This window comes from Balaenoptera physalus (genome assembly GCF_965194825.1).
Source record: "Balaenoptera physalus genome assembly, chromosome: 4".
Lineage (NCBI taxonomy): Eukaryota > Metazoa > Chordata > Mammalia > Artiodactyla > Balaenopteridae > Balaenoptera > Balaenoptera physalus.
In genome coordinates this window covers 142,555,283-142,576,345 of record NC_138891.1, presented here as the reverse complement: position 1 = coordinate 142,576,345, position 21,063 = coordinate 142,555,283, and the positions used below count along the sequence as shown (strand labels likewise).

General features: G+C 51.2%; 1 protein-coding gene across 6 annotated transcripts in view; it reads right to left on the bottom strand.

Moving 5' to 3' along the window:
- MX2 (MX dynamin like GTPase 2) overlaps window positions 1–20,857 on the bottom strand; it is a 31,858-nt gene extending 11,001 nt beyond the window's left edge. The window contains exons 1-8 of one of the 6 annotated variants that reach the window (XM_082458806.1): window positions 19,691–19,819; window positions 10,992–11,169; window positions 10,869–10,904; window positions 10,077–10,269; window positions 8,602–8,733; window positions 6,708–6,862; window positions 5,226–5,364; window positions 3,139–3,337 (exon numbers count right to left, since the gene is read on the bottom strand). In XM_082458806.1, the coding sequence (XP_082314932.1) occupies window positions 3,139–3,337; window positions 5,226–5,364; window positions 6,708–6,862; window positions 8,602–8,733; window positions 10,077–10,269; window positions 10,869–10,904; window positions 10,992–11,045 (908 nt within the window). In that variant the 5' untranslated portion in view covers window positions 11,046–11,169; window positions 19,691–19,819. Of the gene's footprint in view, window positions 1–3,138; window positions 3,338–5,225; window positions 5,365–6,707; window positions 6,863–8,601; window positions 8,734–10,076; window positions 10,270–10,868; window positions 11,170–19,690; window positions 19,900–19,950 lie in introns of those variants that run through there. The other 5 variants (XM_082458807.1, XM_082458805.1, XM_082458804.1 and 2 more) reach the window with 5 other exon arrangements.
- Between the last annotated feature and the right edge of the window lie 206 nt (window positions 20,858–21,063).

The window sequence follows — 21,063 nt, the reverse complement described above, 5'->3', positions numbered from 1 at the left end:
AAAACAAATATAACATCATAGAGGTTAAGTGACTTGCCCAAATTAGTATTTTCTTTCTTATAGCAAATATCTATCCCAGAATAGCAATATCAATCTTGATAAAGAAGAAAACTGGAGGCATCGTAGTTCCTGTTTTCAAATATATTACAAAGCTACTGTAATTAAAGCAGTATGATGCTAGCATAAAGACAGACATATGGACCTATGGGACAGAATAGCAAGCCCAGAAATAAATCCATGCCTATACAGCTAACTGATTTTTGGCAAAAGTGACAAGAATACACAACGGGAAAAGGATAATCTCTTCAACAAGTGGTATTGGGAAAATTGGATATCCACATGCAAAAGAATGAAATTGGATCCTTATCTTACACCAGACACAAAGTCAACTGAAAATTGATTAAAGGGTTAAATGTAAGACCTGAAACTGTAAAACTCCTAGAAGAGAACATGGGGGAACATCTTCATCATATTGATCTTGGAAATGATTTCATGGATATGACACCAAAAACACAGGCAACGAAAGTAAAAATAGACAAGTAGGATGACATCAGACCAAAAACTTCAGCACAACAAGTAAACAATCAACAGAGGAAAAGGCAACCTACAAAATGAGAGAAAATATTTGCAAACCATCTAACTGGTAAGGAGGTAATCTCCAAAATATATAAGGAACTCTACAATTCAATAGCAAATAAACCCTAATAACCCAATTTAAAAATGGGCTAATGATTCGAATAGAGATTTCTTCAAAGACATACAGATGGCCAACAGGCACATGGAAAGATGCTCAGCTACCCATCCGGGAAATGCAAATCAAAACTGCAATGAGATATCACTTCACATCTTTTAGGATGGTATTATCAAAAAAACAAAAGACAAGTGTTGGCAAAGATGTGGAGAAATTGGAACCCTTGTATACTGTTGATGGGAATTCAAAATGGTGCAGCCACTATGGAAAGCAGTAAGAAAGTACCTTAAAAAATTAAAAATGGGACTACCATATGATCCAGCAATCTCACTTCTGGGCATTTATTCAAAAGAATTGAAATCAAGATCTCAAAGAGATATTAGCACTCCTGTGTTCCTTGTAGCACCATTCACAATAGCCAAGATGTGGAAACACCTAAATGTTCATGGAAAGGTAAATGGATAAAAAATGTGGTAGATATATGCAATAGAATATAATTCAGCCTTTAAAAAGAAGGAAATTTTGCAATATGTGACAACATGAATGAAACTTGAGAACATTCTGCTAAGTGAAATAAGCCAGTCACAGAAAGACAAATGCTACATGATTCCATTCATGTGAGCTATCTAAAACTCATGCAATCAGAGAGTGGGAATGGTGGCCAGGTGTTGGGGGGAGGAAGAAATGAGGAGTTGCTAATCTAAGGGCAAAAAGTTTCCGTTTTGGAAGATAAATAAGTTCCAGAGCTCTGCTGAAAAATATTGTGCCAATAGTTAACAATACTGCATTGTTCACTTAGACATTTGTTAGGAGGGTGGACCTCATGATAAATGTTTTTTCCACAATAAAATTAAATTTAAAAAAACGTTTACACGGTGCTTACTAAGCGCCTACATGATTCTAAGGGCTTTACAAATATTTAATCACTGAACAACCAATTTTTTTTTTAAAATTTTATTTATTTATTTATTTTTTGCTGTGTTGGGTCTTTGTTTCTGTGCGAGGGGTTTCTCCAGCTGCGGCGAGCGGGGGCCACTGTTCATCGCGGTGCACGGGCCTCTTACTATCGCGGCCTCTCTTGTTGCGGAGCACAGGCTCCAGACGCGCAGGCTCAGTAGTTGTGGCTCACGGGCCCAGTCGCTCCGCGGCATGTGGGATCTTCCCAGACCAGGGCTCGAACCCGTGTCCCCTGCACTGGCAGGCAGACTCTCAACCACTGCGCCACCAGGGAAGCCCCTGAACAACCAATTTTAAAGAAAGGCAAATGCACCAGAAGGTTAAGTACCTCGCCCAGGGTCGCACACCAGGTGGTCTGGTTGCTAAGCGTTTGCTGTTAACACAAATTCACGAAGGACACAGTAGGATCATTTTTCCAGTGCTACTGTGTGTGCCTTTCCTGCAAGGGCTGAGTCCCAGCATGTGGGCACACAAGGATTAAATCTCAGATGTTCAACAACAAAGCCCTTCAGCACACTTTTTTATCCAAGACTTAACTTTCCCAGAGACCTTGAACAGTGGTTTTCAAAGTGTGGTCCCTGGGTCAGCAACGTCGACCTCAACTGGGAACTTGTTAGAAACATAAATTCTGGGGCCACACCCCAGACCTCAGAGACTCTGGGACAGGGCACAGCCAGCTGGATTTTAACAAACTCTCTCGCAGATTCCACTGCTCCCTCAGGGTTGAGAACCATGGGTGTGATTGTTACAGAATCTTCTCTCTGCTTGGTGAGCAGAGTTTTCTCTCTCTGTGACTCCTAACACTACTGAAAATGATCTGTTTCTTCCATTCAGGGCAGGAGCAGAGAGAAACAAGGAACCAGGGTGGTATCTACAGAGTGCTGGCCAGAACATGTGCGTGTGCCATATTATTTAATCCTAACCGCAATCCTGTGAAGCATTAGCAGGATGAGAAAGCAAAAGCTCAGAGAGGCTGAGCCATCTCCCAAGGGCACAGAGCAAGTAGCAAACCTGGTCGGCAAAAATTCACCATTTTCCCACTGTCTCTCCTTAAAGCAGGAGTGACCTCTATATCTTATTACCCTTCTCCCCCCTGAACTTGCTGTTCAGGAACAGCAAGTTCCTAAATAAAGTGAAAGGAAAGAAGTATCCGATTCAATGGGAAAAATCCCAGTGTTTTTCAAGATTTTGTGGGACTCAAAATTTTGTGGGACTTCAAGATTTTGTGGGAGAAAGCAAGTGAAAACATTTTGAGAAACCAAAGTGTGCTCTGCCTTATGAAATACCCTATTACAATTTTTAATCAGTGTCATGATCAGAGTCCAAGAAAAACTGGTTTAAGTAAGCCAATAAATTTAACACCGAAATAAAGACGAGGGTAGGTTATGCTAATTGTATAATTTTTATATATAATTTGGTAATCATCTAGGCCAATTCTGGTAGGCGGGGCTGCTTTCCATGGAGTCCAAGGTTGTCCTAAAGAATCTTACCTGAAGTACGGATGTGTTTGAAAGAACATCATTTCCTTCTTGGTTGCTTCGGCCAAGCTCAGCTTGTTCGTGACCTCCTGCTGACCCCGGCACTTCACTATCATATAGCCTTTCTTGAGACGGTATGTGAGGTTCTGCATGACTTTCAGGACACCTTTCTCAGTGCCCTTGTCCACTAGATCTGGTTTGGTCAGGATTCCTGTGAGGTGATTAGAGAAGGGCACTGGAGAGGTTGGTTCTCTACTCAAATATATTGAATGCTGCTAGGCTACGGGATCTTTTATTGGCCATGACCAGCAAAGCCTCCTGCAGCCTTGATTGCCCAGCGCCTGACAGCCCATTCATTCATTCATTCCATCGTCACTCCTCTTACTTGTACTTCTCTTCACTCAACTCATTTACTGCCTTGTGTAATTTATGTAACAAATGTCTCTTGGGTGCCCGCTGGGTGCCAGACACTTAGGCAGCATACATCATCGGAACCGACCCACTCTGTCACCATGCTTCCAAAAACACGTCATCCCCTACTGTAAGGAGGGTCTGTGCCCTCTCTCTAATGTCTCCTGTCACAGACTCACTCTGCCCCTTCTGGTTGGGTACCTCCTTTGATATCTTCCCTGCCTTCCTCTCTCATGTTCCTGCCCTCACTCCTTCCTGCTCACATTGGACTAAAAGCTCTGATTTCCAAGTGACTGTGTTCTTGATGGACACTTGGTTTGCTTCCACATTTTGGCTGTTGTGAATAAGGCTGCTGTGTACGTGAGTGTATATTCCATTTCCTTTTTAAACCTAGCACACTGTTCTCTCTTTCTGTACTTGACCTAGAATGCATGGAAAGTTTGCATTGATGTTATAATGCTGTTTGGAATATACTAAGGCCAGATCGTGTATACTCTATGGTTATAGTACTTAGCTGAATTTATAACAATAATAGCTAATATTTAGCAAGAACTTTTGGTTATTAGAGTTTGTGGCTAATGAGAAGAACAGAAAACTACTACTGGTGTTACTCAATTTCTATGGAGACACTGATATCCAAATAGATCAGTCTACTGAACAGATGATATTATCTTCTGTGGTCATCAATAAGACATTCCTAATGACTTATAACCGCACGATGACTGGCGACCCAAAACCTGCGTTTTCTCTCTGGTTCAATGTGTTCTAGACACCTGTAGAAGTCAGCAGCTAACAGGGCACAAGTGTAGTCTGGCATATAATAACACATTACACTTGAGCTGTATTCCCCTAGCGTTATTTTGATCCTTACTGGAAAACTAGGCATTTGTTGAGGAAAAAGTGGAAAAGGCAATGATATACTGAGTATCCATTTAGTAGAGGAAAATGACTTGCAAATTTTCAGGAAGGCAAACTCGACGGGTAGGTGAAGTGATTGGGAGAAAAGTGATATTGAATAATAATATTAAAAATTTTTAAATAGCAGCTATTATTTGCCCAAGGATATGTAGCCAGTAAGTGGTAGAACAAGGATTCAAACCCAGGCAGTCTGTGCTCTTAAACCAAGTCCCCTATAATGCCTTCCAGAGTGACTTTTTTAAAAAAAAAAGAAATTTAAGGGAACCCATCTGCCCCAGGAAGCGTTCTGCTTGAATATAAATTCTGCAGACACCTGTGCTCCAATGTAAGCCTGGAAGTATGTTCCCTGAGTATGTTCATACAGGCCCTGGGAAAGTCTTTTCCATGCACCAAGGACTCACAAGAACTTTACCTGTGGAATTGCAGAGCTGATGGGCCACTTTCTCCTTTCTGAACCATTGTGGGAGAGCAAATAAGGCATTTCTCCTCCCCCATCCAGAATGGTTCAAGAATGCAAATAAGGGACAATAGGAAGGAGGGCAAAGAACCTCCAAATGTTGGCCACACATCCAACCCTGACTGTCAGTGAGGGTGACCCACCTGCTGTGCTCGACTTCACCCCGAGCCCGTGGAGCTTCCCTGGGAACAGCACTTGGATCTAAGGCAGGATGTGGGCGCCTCTAACAGAGCTACATTCCAGGACCTTCTAAATACATAAGGGGTCTCTCCCTGGCTTCCTGTCCTCTAGAAGCTTGGTTCTTTCTTCTTACCTATGGTCCTGTCTCCATCGGGGTCCACCTCCTGAGCCATGCTCAGTGCCTCCGTGGTGGCGATGTCCACGTTGCAGGGGACCACCACTAAGTTGATTGTCTGCTGCCTCTGGATGTACTTTTTGATGAGTGCCTTGATCTGATGCCAAGGAATCACAAAGGAAGAACACGTCTCTGGTCATCCAAGAGCACGGCTAGACATCCCAGAGCATGACCCAGTTGTTACACTTCTGGGCTTTGGCTTAGCCTGTCCCCTTCCTCTGGAATGTCCACCCACTTGCCCTTATTGAGCTCTCTGTTGATGTCCTACTTATCCTCCAAAGCTCATCACTGATATTTCTTCTTTCTCAAAGACTCCCTGATTCCTATGGCTAGATGAGAGCCCTCCTTCATCAACAGACCTTCCCTGTGATACTCCTGAGATTATGGCAGGAAGAAGCAACGTGCTCTGACCCCAGGCAAGCATCTTTCTCACACCCTAGGAAGTCCCACCCGTTTGCTGAATGAAGCAGGGTAAGAAGTGTGGAATTAGTCCCTTAACGCAGTAAGGGAAATGACCTAACTACACTGCTCCTAGAGAGACAGAGAATGGTGATTTGGATATAGGAAGAAAGAGTAATTTAACTGCCCAAGACAGTGGAGCTAGCAGAGACCCCATCCAGAAGGGACTGACACAGTCCTAGTTGGGCTATGGTTGAGTTCCCAACACTGGAAGTGCCTCCCGTAAAAAGGAAGAGCGCAGTTAAGTGACCCCAGTCCTAGGGCAGGAGGGTATCATCTTCTCCCCGTCCTCCACCTTGTCCCTTTACACCCTGGACCCCCAACCCCACTCCTGAGACCATCCTTGTCTCCTTGGCCTCTATGTGAGCTGACCTGGCAAAGCTTGACAAGGCTGCTCTTGGGGTGAACCCAGCCCAAAGATCATGTGTGACTCTGGCATCCCAGTGACAACTGTGTCCTCAGGCAACCTTAGGGGGGAAGGTCTTTGGCAAAGAAGCCCAAGGCTCAGCGGCTGTCGGTTTGTACTGGGTCACTGCTGGTCTGCAGTTCTCATTTCTGTGCATTGTGGTGACCTTTCTGCCCCTGATTAGAGATAACAGTCTGTGTTCCGATTGACTTACGTAGCGCTAGTTTAAAAAACTGTTGCTAAAATTGGCAGATCCCATTTCCGGCTTCTTTTAAATATCGGGATAGTGGTAACACTGGGCCAGCATTCTCACAGGACAACATTGGGCAGGGCGTCAACGCTTATACACCTCCAGTGCCACTGAGTCAACTTTGCCTGTTTCCATGACCTGCCAGGACCTTGTCAGAATCTGAGTATGAGGCCGCAACCCTAGATGGTCCTACCCCAGTCTCCTCCCCAACTACTCAGAGTGAGGGCTGGGAAGGTGCGCCAGAGCTCTTGGGGCTGCCGGCAGAGACCTCAGAAGTCTCCCCAACTTAGCGTGGGACCCATTCCCAAGTTCCAGAAAGGCTCACCTGCAGTCCGATATCATGGGGCTGGTTTCCCACAGCCACCCTGGTGATGCCGGGAAGATCAATGAGGGTCAGATCTGGAACCTCAGGGGAGGTGATCTCCAGACTAATGAGCTCGTGGCTAATGCCAACTCCATTCCCAGCTATGACATCCTGGGCTACAGAGACCGAGAGGAGAAAAACCGAGAGTCCAAATGAACAACCCAACCTAGCAGAAGCAGTGAAACCTGTGGGCAGCTACATATTTCACCCATATTTGGGGACAGCCCTGATGTGAGAAATAGGCAGGCAACTTAGGGCACAGCCCTGATTAATTGCCTAATTCTTTAGAGATAGAAGTTGGGGTCGGGGAGATGACAACCAGCCTGTTCCTTTGTAAACCTTTCCTGCCTTAATTATCATTCGGGGTCACTACCTAAGATATGATTTTGTACTGAAGTGTACCATACGTACAGGAAAGTACCCATTGTCTTAGGCACGTGGCTTGGTGAGTTTCACAGGCTGGACCCTATATTGGTGCTTATAGCTGAGGGCTCTTCCTTTTCATTACCATGTGTTAGTACACCCTGTGCCTTGATCCAGTCTACTGTTGATGGACATGGGGTGGTTTCCAATGGGGGGCGGGGTGGGGGGTGACCGCAAGAGTGCTGCTATGAAAATTCTGGAACCTGACTTTTGGTACACCTTTTGGCTGGGGATATACTCAGGACTGGAGTTTTTGGGCATCATGGGGTGTGCACACCTCCAGCCTTAGTGGATATTGTGCCAGTTTTCCAAAGTGGTTACAGCAACTTACCCTCCCACCAGCAGTGGACCAGAGTTCCAAGACACTATTCTAAAGATGCTCATTATACATCCTTACACAGAATGTTCACCCAAGCTGGCACCCATGGTGCCCTCCTAGTCCTGCCCACAGAGCTCATGGCTAGAGAGAGTCTGGGCAGATCTCGACAGGGCTGCAGGATGTGCCGGGCATGAGGCATCCCAGGACAGGCATGGCCGGCACAGAGGGTGCAGAGCTTTTATCATTTGAAGCTAGGAAACTTGCCACTTGAGGGTCTCAAGAAGTTTCTGTTTTGAGGGGTGGATGCTAGAATTGGGGCAGTACTTCTCTATTTTGGGAGGGATACCTCTCGTGAGCCAGCTGAGACAACAGGATTCTCGGGGTGCTGAGCCTGCAGAGTCATGTGAAAACCCCAGCCTCAGATGCTAAGTTTATTGCTTAGTAAGGAAGAAGCCCATCTCCCTGGAACGGAAGCTGTGGCTGCAGTTTCCTGTTATGATCAGTGTTATTTTCGCCTGCCTGGCTGAGCCCAGCTTGAGAGCAGGAAGGGGGAGAAGCCTGGGGGAGGGGGTGGGCATGCTCAGGGACCTGGGGGGCAGGGTTGCGAGGGGGTGACCTCCAGGGTCCCCTCTGAGCAGGTACGGAAGTGGATTCCAGGAGCAACTGAGCCTTTTGATCATTCTGTGGTTACCTAAGGCTAATCTCAAGTGTTGGCTATGCTTCCAGAAATGATGGGTGGGGGGGGGTCAGCGCTGGGGGAAGCTGCATCGGACAGGGACAGGGAGGTGGCCACAGGCACCCAGCCACGTTAGGTTAGAGCAGCTCCTTGGGACACACACACCCAGCAGTGACCAGGGTAGCTGGGGCGGGGGGTCCTGTAGGGGACACTTCCCAGAGGAGGGGCAGGTAAACTGAGACCCAAAGAAAGAGTAGGAATTAGGCAGGCAAGGAGGAGGGACAGCATGTAAGGGACGGCATTTGAGGCAGGGGAGCTGGCACATGGAAAAGCCTGGAAAGAAGAGGCGGGTGCTTGCTGTGGAGCTGGAGAGGCCCCGATGACCGACGATGACTGGGTTAGAAGGAGCCCACCTGTAGCCGCCCGCGGGGCCCTACCTTTACGTATTTCCCTCTCCACCTGTGAGGGGTCTTGCAACTGGAGCTCCGTCTTCCGGTAGCTGATTTTCCCGGCCCACCTGAACTCATGCTTTGTCAGTTTCAGCACCAGCGGACACCTGGTTATGATTCCTGAGAGAGAGTTTCCCAAACACCCTAAGTTTCCCTTAAAAAGAAGCGTTCACAGGTGCCCTTTGCTCTTATTCTCCCCGGTGTCCCCAGAGGCCTCATCTGAAATCTCTAGGGCTTAGTCCAAACCGCAACACTTTCCCCCGGGCCCTAGAAAGGCCTGGGGCGTGGTCCAGGTGGAAGCCCGGGGCCAGGACAGGCAGGATGTGAAGCGGCGAGATCTGCCTGACTCTGTCCGGCCCCTCCAAGCCTCTCCCGTTCGGGCGTGGAGGGAGCACACAGCACTGTCCTACGAGGCAGGTATGCCCAGGGCCACCTGCCTGCCTCACAAGACTGCCATGGCCACACTGGCCTCCAGGCTCTCTGCTCTGTTGTTTCTCTCCCCAAAATGCTGAACCCAGGGCAGAGAGGAGGAGCCCTGTCCCCACTCTGACTCCATCACGTGTCAGGCCCTGGGGCTGGTGGGAAACTCACAGGAGACTCTGGAGAAAAGGACCAGCTGCCTGTGGTCGGGAGGAGGCACAGGCCGAGGTGCTCTTACTGGCGGCTGTGTAGGGCCCAGGCAGCCCTCCGGCATCCCCACTCCCTCCTCTGTGCCCAGGAGGCAGCCCTGGCCCCCCGGGTTCTGGTTGGGTTTTGCCGATGGGCAGTGCTTGCAGGAGATGGGAATGAGGGAGGGAACCAGGACAGGGGAACTTCTACCCACTACAGGATGCCATCTCTTTCCTTCTTTTTTTCCTTTATAATTATTTTATTAAATCAGAAATGTACAACAGCTTTTTAACTCTACACACACTTAAAAAATGTTTAAAGGAAACAGGGACTTCCCTGGCGGTCCAGTGGTTAAGACTCTGCACTCCCAACGCAGGGAGCGTGGGTTCGATCCCTGGTTGGGGAACTAGATCCTGCAAGCTGCACAGCATGGCCAAACAAAAAAAAATTTTTAAAGGAAACATTGTGTCTTATCACACCATGATCCTGGATAATAGCTTCTCAAAGTGTTGAGAAAATTCTTCAAAAAGACTTCACATGTTACCTGAAACTCACAAATTCACAAGAGCAAAGAAGAAATGCTTCTACACTCTTAGAAAGATAACTAGAAAGAAACCGACTGATACAGGCCCAGCGATGGCTACTGACAGGTGAAAGAGGGCTCAGAAACTAGGGGCAGCAGGAACACCCAGGGCCCTGCCGCCCGGCCCCCCGCCCACACCATGCACTCCAGACGCAGCCGTCCAGGGCCTGCGGGAGCTGCCCTCCCGGGGGCCTTCCCAGCGACCTCCCCTGAGCCCACTGGTCCCCGGGATGCCTCGTGGCTTGCAGGAGGCTGGCCCGGCAGAGCTTACCGCTGCCTCTGGGAAGGGCGACCCCCGATAGCGCCTCCAGCACGGAGCTCTTGCCCGAGCTCTGGTCCCCGATGACAGCGATGGCGGGCAGGGCCAGGTCCTGCTCCACGCCCAGGGCCCGCAGGGAGTCGATGAGGTCTATGCAGGGCCGCACCTTCTCCTCGTACTGGCTGTACAGGTTGTTCTCGGGCCCCTGGAAGAGTCACAACAGACTTCACAGTCCTGACCTCTGATGGGGCTCCCACCACCTTCGGGAATTTGTGGCCGAACTGATGGATCTACTGATGTTGGGTTAGAAACAGGAGGGATGAGGGGTGAATCTGGAGTGCCTGCAGGGAGGTCCCTGTGCTCTCTTCCTGTGGAGGCTTTGCTTCCGCTGCTGGGGGGAATATCAGGCTGGGGCTGGAGATGGAGATGCCCGTCTGAGCAGGCCATCTGGCGCCAAGGGGCAGGCGTTCCCAGCCGGAGGGAGGAGAGGAGCGGGCCCATGGCTGCCGAGCTGGGGTAGGGTGGGCATGGCAGGCTGGCAGTGATGACAGCGTTAGTCATAGCTGGAGGCAAAGCTCCCAGGAAGGAGCCCCCAGATTCACGTCCAGGAAGGCCTCTGCTGCCCCCAGAGACTGCGTCTGTCCCTGGTGCTTGTTGGAAGTGCCCAGGAGAGAGGGGGACCCCAGTTGTGCTCCTGGGGCTGGACCAGACTTGCAGGTTTTGTTTCCCGCCTTTCTCCGCCCCCGCCAACCCCCGGGGGATGCTGGGCTGCGCCCTTCCTGACCATACCTGCACCCGACTTACCTTGGACATCTGCTGGTCCCTGTTTCCTCCTGGCTGCTGATGGTTCAAATTCAGCAGATTGAAGTCCTTGGCGAGGAAAACCGGATCCGTCCCTCCCCCCTGCCGGTTTGGCGGGTACATCACCTGTCCAGGTGCTGCGCCCGGTGGCCGTAGTGGCTGCTGCTGGAAGGAATTCATTTCTTCTTTTGGACGGTGTTGGGAGGAAACTGGGCTGCACGTAGGGCTCAGGCACCAGCTGTCGCCTGGGGAGCCGGTGGGTGCGGTCACCACTGCTCAGCACCTCCGATCTTCCTGGCAAGCTCTACAAAGACACAAGTTGGGAACGTGGCCCAAACGTCCCCCAGCAGACCTCCCCAGGGCTGCATTTTTTCCAGCTCTGCCTTGCCCAACCCCGTACAACCCATCCTCTGCACACAGGGGAGGCCGGTAGCCCAGCACAGGCCCCGTCTGCAGGAGGGGCAGATGGCAACACGCAGGCGCAGAGCACAAGAGGGGTCTCCATGGGCCTCCAGGGCCTGGGGACAAGCGAACTCCACGCTTCCACGGGAGAGTGTTTTTTTTTTTTTTTTTTTTTTAAAGGAATTCCTTTATTTTTATTATTTATTTATTTATTTATTTATTTTTGGCTGTGTTGGGTCTTCGTTTCTGTGCGAGGGCTTTCTCTAGTTGCGGCAAGCGGAGGCCACTCTTCATCGCGGTGCGCCGGCCTCTCATTATCGCGGCCTCTCTTGTTGCGGAGCACAGGCTCCAGACGCGCAGGCTCAGTAGTTGTGGCTCACGGGCCTAGTCGCTCCGCGGCATGTGGGATCTTCCCAGACCAGGGCTCGAACCCGTGTCCCCTGCATTGGCAGGCAGATTCTCAACCACTGCGCCACCAGGGAAGCCCTCCACGGGAGAGTTTGAATGTCCCGCTGTCACTTCTGATGGGCTCCGTGTCACCTGAGGTTCAAGACTGGACAGGAGACTGTAAGGTGTGGAGAGATGACAGGCAGCCCCTCCTGGGTCCGTTTGAAGCCAATCTCTGCCCTGCCATCACTGTTTCCCACACAGACTAGGTCAGCCTGCTGGGGAGCCTGGGAGAAATGGTTGTTTGGGTCTCTTGCTTTTCCACGGGGCCTATAATCAGGTAGTCAGCACCCTAGAAAGAGCTGGCGGTATTGAGTGCCGGCCTCACCCAGCGCTGCTCTAAGATGCTCATTTCACTTTCACAACAACCCTACGTGTTAGCTCCTAATCTTCATTTTTCCAGGTCAAGAAGCTGAAGCGCAGAGGTCCAGTTACTGGCCTAAGTCAGGGCCCAGAGACCAGCCAGCAACTCTGGGTCATGAACCCTTTCCTGCTATGACCTCCACTGGGAGCAGAGTGGATACAGTGAGTCGAATGGCTCCACCCCCCCACCAAGTGCATGTCCACCTGGACACATGAATGTGACCTTATTTGAAAAAGGCCGCTTGCAGATGTAATTGATAAGAATTTGGAGATGAGGGTGGGCCCGAAATCCAAGAAGAGACAGGCAGAGAGGATTTGAGACCCAGAGACCCACGGCCAGAGGGCGACAGAGGCAAACATTGGAGGGATGCTGCCCCAAGCCGAGGAACCCCAAGGGGGGCAGGAACCCCAGAAGCTGGGATAGAGGCCTGGAAGGGATCCTCCCTCACACTTCCAGGAGGAACTAATTCTGCCGACGCCTCGACCTGGAACTTCCGGCCTCCAGAACCAGGAGAGAATAAATGTCTTGTTTTATGCGTCCGAGTTTGGGGAATTTTTTATGCCAGCCCCAGGGCACTAACCAGTGGGGAGGATTGGAGTCTTGAGGTGGCCCCTCCCCCGTAGCTGGCCTTTGGGGCGTCCACTTGTACCCCGTGTCCAGCTGCGGTCCTTCAGTCCAGCCCTCCGTCCGTCCTCTCTACGCAACAGCGGCCCCTGTGCACACATTGTGGCCCTTTTCCTTCTAAACCCCTGGTCTCATCATGTCACTGCCCTTTCTAAAAACCTCTGTCATGTTTTCTTTCAGAATAGAGTTCTCAAAAAATTTGGTCCTAACCTAGCTTCTCATATTTTATATCATCTCTGAATGCTGGGCCTAACAGTTTGCCTTCCTCAGACGGCACATATGCACATTCACAACTTTGTGTGTGCCACTGACCTGTTTTTAAAAATGAGGGTGATTTGTTCATTCATTCATTCATTCATTCAACAAGTATGCTTTGAGGACTGATATGGACTGAATTGTGTCCCTAAGTTCCTATGTTGGAGTCCTATTCCCCCAGGACCTGAGTGTGTCTGTACTGGAGATACGGCCTTTAAAGGGGAGATTGAGGTAAGATGAAGCCACTAGGGTGAGTCCTAATCCAATCCGACTGTCTTTATGAAAAGAGGGGATTAGGACCCAGAGGTGCACAGAGGAAAGAGCACGTGAAGACACGGGGAGAAGACGGCCGTCTACACACCCAGGAGAGAGGCCTCAGGAGAAACCAACCTTAATGACCCATTGATCTTGGACTCTTGGCCTCCAGACTGTGAGAAAATAAATTTCTGTTGTCTAAGTCGCCCAGCCTGTGGCACTTTGTTATGGTGTCCTGAGCAAACTAATACAAGGACCTGCTATGTGCCAGGTAGTTCCTGCCATAGGGGTACAGTGGTGATCAAGCCAGATAAAGTCCCTGCTTCTAGTATATACATTCTGTCAGGGACACCCCCCAAACAAATAAGCCAACCAACAACGATATAATTCCAGGTGACGATGAAGTGTCTGGAAGGAAGGTAGTGGCTTATAGAGCCAGGGGTCAGGTGTCAGGGGGTAGGGGTTCTGTTTGAGGGTGTGTCCGTGTACAGGAAATGAAGGAGCAGAGGAGCAAACATTTGAGGACCTGGGAGGAGCCTTCCTGGCAGAGGAAACATAAGTGCAAATGTCCTGAGGTCAGTGTGAGCTCAGGGAACTGGGAGAAGCACCCCTTTCTCCTGGGGGGCTCAGAAAGCCCAGCCCAGGGGCACCTCCTTTCTTGGGAGGGGGCTGGCCTCTCTGCCTCGTCCTGTCTGGGCTGTGCCCTGGCCTTTCCTGGCATTGTTAGGGCTGGACCTGACACTTGGGTTTGGGCTGGAAGAAGGCAGAGAAGGTCTTCTACCTGCACTCTTCTGAGTGGTCAGCCCCACTGACCCGGAGACTGTAAGCGAAGGGGGATCCCCAGGTTTGGCTCTGCTCCCTGGGGAGCCCTGCGAAGGCTGTCAAGTGGAAGGAGCGCCCTTACCTCTGTGTTCAAATCCTAAGACAGAACTTCTGTTCCCTCTTGTGGATGAAGGGCAGTGAGATCGCTCAGCAGAAGCTCATGAGGGAATTGGTTGGAAGGCCAACCTCACAGCCAGCCCGTCAGCCGATCCCGATGTTCGGGGCTGCGTGGGAATGACGCAGGCACTACCCAGCCAGGAACCGCTGGCACCTAGCCCTTGGAGTGCCCCGTGGCCTAAGCCAGCTTTAGTGGAAAAGGCTCTCAGACAGCCCCTCCCTCTGGTTGGGGACCAAAAATAAATCTGGGTTTTTTACAGCTGTTTTGCATCTTCCCGTTCTTCTTCATTTCTCTGAGTCCCTGAGGTTTAGCCTTTGATGTGTTCCATATCTCACAGTCTCCCACGCTACCATACTCCCCAGTGAAATCATTCGTTTTACAAAACACCTAGCCTTCCAGCAAGTATCAAGAGAAAATATGATCTCATGCAAAATATCTCTGCTTTTTTTTTTTTTAATTAATAAAATTGCCCTAAAGGACATATCCAGCGGAGTTCCCTGGTGGTCTAGTGGTTAGGATTCGGTGCTTTCACTGCTGTGTCCCAGGTTCAATCCCTGGTTGGGGAACTGAGATGAGTGGCATGGCCCACCCTCCCCACCCCCCAAGAAAAAAGAACATATCCAGGGATTTATTTAATCTCCTTAATATAAGGAAATTATAGTAAAATTATATTAACTTCCTTAATATAAAAACTCAAGAGATTCCTTTGCAGAGGGCTCAGCTGGAGGAGTTTGCTCTCCTGGTGAATCGAGTGCTTCTTTTTGTCAAAGAGGGAAAGAGACCATCTGTCCCACGCAAACTTGGCCTTGGGAGTCAGGAGGCTCAGGACAAATTGTGGGCAGTCTTAGCTGCCTCTGGCTTGGCTTTGCGCCTTGGCTCCTGTCCCCAAGGCCTTAACAAAGATTATTCTAGTGTTATGGTTTGACTGTGGCACTTTTTAAAACAACTTAGAGCAGGGCATGAAAGAGCTAGTCTCGGCGAGTCTGTATGTCCTCTGCCTTTTCTGGGGGGAGGGGGTGGGAGTTGGAGGATCCAGGGTGGGGGGGTGGAGAGGCTGCAGCTGAAGAGGCAGTGGTTCCACAGAGAGGCTGGGAGGTGCAGCGTGGAGGAGTATTGGTGTCAGGGCATCTGTGTGGCAGGATGGGGCAGCAGGCTCCTATCAAGTGAGGGGCCCCGAGCTCTCTTTAATAATATAAAGATAAGAGGCTGAGGGCATAAGAGCAGCTGTGGGCAGGAGAGAGGCGGCCCGTCCCACACGGGTGTCACTGAGGTCACCTGCAGAGAGGGGGTTTCCTGCCTTCCCTCTCACGGGGCAGGACCCAAAGCACTCTAGAGGGACCCTGCCTGCCCCTACTCCCCACCTAGATCTGTGCAGGAGCAAAGGGCTGTGTCCCCGTATAAGAGCATGACCAGCAGCCCAGGGGAAGAAGCAGCCCAGGAGTGGACAAAGGGTGGACTGGCAGAGAGGACCATGGCAGGAGGATGGGAGGAGGGAGATGGGAGGAGGGAGATGGGAGGAGATGGGAGGAGGAGATGGGAGGAGGGAGATGGGAGGAGATGGGAGGAGGGAGATGGGAGGAGATGGGAGGAGGGAGATGGGAGGAGATGGGAGGAGGGAGATGGGAGGAGATGGGAGGAGGAGATGGGAGGAGGAGATGGGAGGAGGGAGATGGGAGGAGATGGGAGGAGGGAGATGGGATGAGATGGGAGGAGGAGATGGGAGGAGGAGATGGGAGGAAGGAGATGGGAGGAGGAGATGGGAGGAGATGGGAGGAGGGAGATGGGAGGAGGAGATGGGAGGAGGGAGATGGGAGGAGATGGGAGGAGGAGATGGGAGGAGGAGATGGGAGGAAGGAGATGGGAGGAGGAGATGGGAGGAGATGGGAGGAGGGAGATGGGAGGAGGGAGATGGGAGGAGATGGGAGGAGGGAGATGGGAAGAGGGAGATGGGAGGAGATGGGAGGAGGGATATGGGAGGAGGAGATGGACGGAGGGACCACTGAAGGGGAAGGAGAGAATCACTGTGGGTCATCCCTGGCCCCTTTGTGTGTCCTCCATCACCTGCAAGGATGGAGGCTGTGCTGATCTCCGTCCCGGCAGAGGACAGTTTATTACAAAAGGATGTAACTCAGTCCCAGCCAGATGCAAGATGCTCACAGGGCAGAGCTGGGTTTGTGGCTCAACCTGAGGACACGTCAGGAAGCCCAGAGCTGTCGGGCGGCCTGGCCACACACACTGGCACAGCCGTGCAGCCGAGCTCAGTCTCCCACCTCCCCCTAGACTGGACCATCCCCTCGTTTCTGACCACCTTCCAGCCCCCCCAGCCCTGGAATAGCTGGGAGAGCGAATTCACCCCAACATGGACAGCTGGGACCATGGTGACGGCGCCCCCTCTGTTGAAGACACCCCCAAATTGTAATGAGATTACTAACATCACAGATAAGCCCCATGAGGGATGAACAGGTGAAAAAAGGGACTCAGCCGAGGCTGTAAAACTGTGTTCCCAAACTGGGGGCCCAGGCATCCTGGGGAACCTCAGCAAACCAGCAGCTACACTTGGGGTCATCAGAACTTCCCAGGATACACAGGGATGTCTGTTGGCCACCACGTTACCTACTATTACTGAGTTCTTTGGACCTAACTCATGAATCAATAGAACTATTAGGCGTGTCTGTTGGTTGGGGCACCATGAACCAATTACTGAGACAGTCAGGGTGCCCAGGAAGGAGAAAATTTGGCAACATCTGCTATGAGAGCGAAGGGGAGATTCTGAAGCATCATGAGGGTGGGTGTGGGTGGAAACAGGCTGAGGAAGGAGTCGGGGATGGGGACGGGGTGATGGGACAGCTGGCCAGACACGTGGCCAGGCGGGCTGGGAAGGGCTGGGCAGGGAGCGAGGCCAGCAGGAGGCGCAGGTGGAGTTCCCAGGGGCTCGGCAACCGCTCTGGTGTCTCCTTTGTGCTCTTCACGTGCACACGTGCTGTCGGATTTCATTTCTGTTTTCCCTATTTTTCTATAAGACGGGAAGTGAGGTTCCGACAAGTTAAGCATCCGAGACACCGTCCCACGGCTAGAAACCCGCAGACTCAGGACTCTCATGAATAGTGTGTTACTTCGATAATGAGGAAACAGTAACACCATTCTGATTTTGAAACCTCAAGGCAGAGCATTACCGTTAGTCATGGGTAGAGTTCAGAAACGCGATCTTGAAGACCAGCCCCTCCTCCCTGGCCCTCTTCCTTGGGACTGTTTTTGCTTCTCCGGTGTTTCCAGCTTTCTACATGCTTCAGTCAGTTCCAGAGGAGTCGCTGGTCCCAGGAGCCTGGATCCCAGCTCCCTGTGACCATCCCCCGGCCCCTGGGTCTGGCCTCCAGGACCTGCAACGGCCCTGGATCCTGCTGGGATGTTCCACAGCTGGGCAGGCTCACGCCCGCGTCGTGAAGAACCCTGCAATTCATTTAAAACTTCCTCCTTTGACAGGTTTGTGCTGAATCTGTATGACCCCTCACACAGACCTGTGGGGATATTTCATCTCCTTCCCTAGTAAATAGAAATTAATTTCTCCTAAAAGCAGAATACAACAACAAAAATCTGGTTCACTGAGATTTCGTCACAGTTTCCAGGAAAGAGGAAGAAAGATGTCATTACTCTCAGATCCAAGTCTAAACCTTCCCTTGGCTTAGCCCCTGGCTCCGTGTGAGCGGGCGGGAAAGAGCTCAATGTCTGCTTGTCCTGTAAAATCTGCCAGAATGGGTCATGGGGCACGGCTGACCATGTGGCCTGGATTATTTCTTCCTGCTGGCTGCGTGACCTCAGCATCCTGAGATATTCTGTTCAGTGTCTCAGGAGGAACCAACACTGCTGAGGCCTTGACCTCAGGCTTCCAGCCTCCAGACCTGGGAGAGAATACATTTCTGATATTTAAGCCCACCAGTCTGGGGTACTTTGCCATGGCAGCCCTAGGACACTAACATAACGTTTCTTTGCTGGGCAGGCTTGGCATCAGTACCTGTCTCTCTCCAAGTAAAACTTTGAAGGCATAATCATGTACCGGCACATGCTACAAGGGGAATCAGCAAATGCTAGAAATCAGGTGTCCTCGCCCTTCAGAAGAGCCAGCTTTCCAGGACACCACGGAGGGTGGCCACCACTGCCATGGGCAAGAGGGCTCCTGAAGCTCTGAGGCCAGGCTCTGGGGCTTCAATTCTGATGCCGGTTCCAATGCGTGTGTTTTTCTACGTCACCAAGCAATTAACTCAATTCTGATACTGTTTACCAGGACATGGCATCAGGTGTCACAGGGCTATCAGAGGGGGCTCAGCCCTACACAACAGCTCCCACTCCATCCTGCTGTCAGCTACAAATTGTCACTTGCCACCTGCCTCCACAAGGATGAAGTCACCCTCCACTGCAGTCGCTGACGGTCGGCTGTAGCCCTCATTCTGCCCCCAATAAAACTTAACTCACAACTCTCACGTTGTGCGTTTTTTTTTTTCCCAGTCGACACTGCCCACTTCAGGTGCCAGTGGCTAGCAGGTACAGGTTGTCACCTGTGCTTCTGGCTATAGATCAATCGGAGGTTCCAATGACCCCCTTCTTGGAGTTGAATAATCTGCTAGAGCGGCTCACAGAGAAACATTTTACTTACTAGACCGCAGGCTTATTATAGAAGGATTTAACTCAAGAACAGCCGGATGGAAAGACCCAGAGGGCAGGCGTGGGAGGCGTGGGGAGCCTCCATGCTCCCTGTGAACACCACGCTCCCAAATCTCCACGTGCTCACCAGAAACTCTCCAAACCCGCTTGGGTTTTAAGGAGGCTTCATTACATAGACCTGATTGATTAAATCATTGGCCGTCAGTGACTGAACTCAACTTCCTGCCCCTCTTCCCTTCCCGGAGGCTGGGGGTGGGACTGAAAATTTCAGCCCTCAGGTCACAGGATCGCTTCCCCAGGCAACCGGCTCCCATCTCATTAACATAACACTACGACCTGAAGTCCCTTCATTAACATAACAGAAGACAATGCTCTCTTCACTCGCAAGGGTTTTAGGAGCGCTGCGTCAGGAACTGACACAGACCAAATAATATATTTCTCTTTTTTTCCTACAGTGGTAGGTATTGTGAAATAGTCACCATGACGAGTTAACATCTGCCCTCATACTTACAGTTTTTTCTTGTGATGAGGACTTTTAAGATCTACGTTCTTAGCAACTTTCAAAAATGCGATACAGCGTCGTCAGCTCTGAGATGTAACGTACAGCACGGTGACTATAGTTAATATATTTCTTATTATAAATCACAACATCGCAGAGCACAAAGCTCTCTCCCCACCCCGAGATGTGTACCTTCCACGGAAGTTCCCAAAGCCACTTCTCTGTGTCCCCAAGGCCTTTGGCCAGATCTGGGGAGACGGGCCCCCTTGCTCTTTCTAGAACGTGCTCTCTGCCTGCAGGGGTGGTTGGAGGCCAGCACCAGCACAGGCAGCTTCAGACGCCTATCTTTCTGTCTCCAGCCTTCTGGCCCAAGCTATGCTTACCAGAAAATCCTTTCAAAAGGAAAGCGTGTCTGCTGCATGAAGACGTGGTGAAGCATTCCTCCCTGCCCCGACCCAGCTCTTACCTGAGCACCTGCAGAGTGGAGACCCGGTGAATCACCATCTCTCTCCCTTCCTCCGCTTCCCTTTTATAGAAGCGTCTCCTCCCCTTGCTGCTCCCTTTTCCAGCAGCAAGAGAAATGAAACTAATGGCCCGCCACAGAAAAGAAACTGAAAACTCAACGCGCTTCCTGGTGACTTACGCAGTTGTCCTCAGACTCCGGGTGACAGTCTGCGTCTGAGTTTCCTGGTGGGCTTGTAAACACACGGGGGGCTGCCCTGCCACCCACACCCGGGATCAGATGCCCGAGACTCTGCTTTGCTAACAGGTTCTCAGAGAGGTGGGAGTCGGACTACCCTTGGAGATCCGGTCACTTAGCACAGCGCTCTCCAGCAGGACTTTCTGAGATTCTCTGCGCTGTCACTCTCTCCCCGTGTTAAGCTCTGAACACGCCAAAAAGGGACGTCCACAGCTCCCCGTAGTAACCCACTTGTGCAGTGCGTACCCTCTTCCTCGGTTGGTCTCTGTGCTCTCGGAGAGTTCTTGCTGGGAACTCAGCCCTGAGCTAGCCCCACTTTCTGGTCCTGGGTGGGTTACTTCACCTGCAATACTACAGGCATGCACCCCAGGGGGCCCCAAAGGTCTCCCGGCGCCGGTGGTGGCGCTGTGACTAAAGGGGGGTGGATGAGTCAGGCATTCCCATCACCAGAGTGTGGGGAACCCCGAAGAGCCCCCGGGATGAGGGGTTGGCACGGGACGGGGGAAGCCGGACTCAGTTTCGGCTTCACTCCCGCGATCCTTTCCAAGACAAAAAATAATATTATAAATTAGAAAATAAAGCCTGAGCAGTTCTTTGCTCATTCACTTGTCTTGTAGGCAAATTTCCCTTTAAAGAAGAAATTTAGAGGCTAAAAAAATGGTTTTCAAACCCTGGCATTAGGAAGTTACAGGGAGGGTCTCCGGGGTCTGTGTCCTGCGGGATCTATTGCCCGGACCATCCAGAGGCCCTGGGCAGAGGTGAAGGATGGAGGGAAGAACTGGGCAGCCGACTTCACCGCCAATGTCTTGTGTCAGAGGGCGGGTGCGTCTGTGCTCCAGGAAAGTTACAAGTGAAGGCACCGCACAGAGCGACACCCACCTCCGTGGAGGCAGCGGGAGGACCCCGCACCCCCGGCCAGAGCAGCAACTGTTCGGCACACCCCTCATCCCAACGGCATCAAAGTGCTGGGCTGGGTCTCGAGCTGCGGGGAGCTTGATGACGATCCCCGGCCAGAGCCCCTCATCCCTCTCGGCCCACTGACCCTCTGAGGAAGGG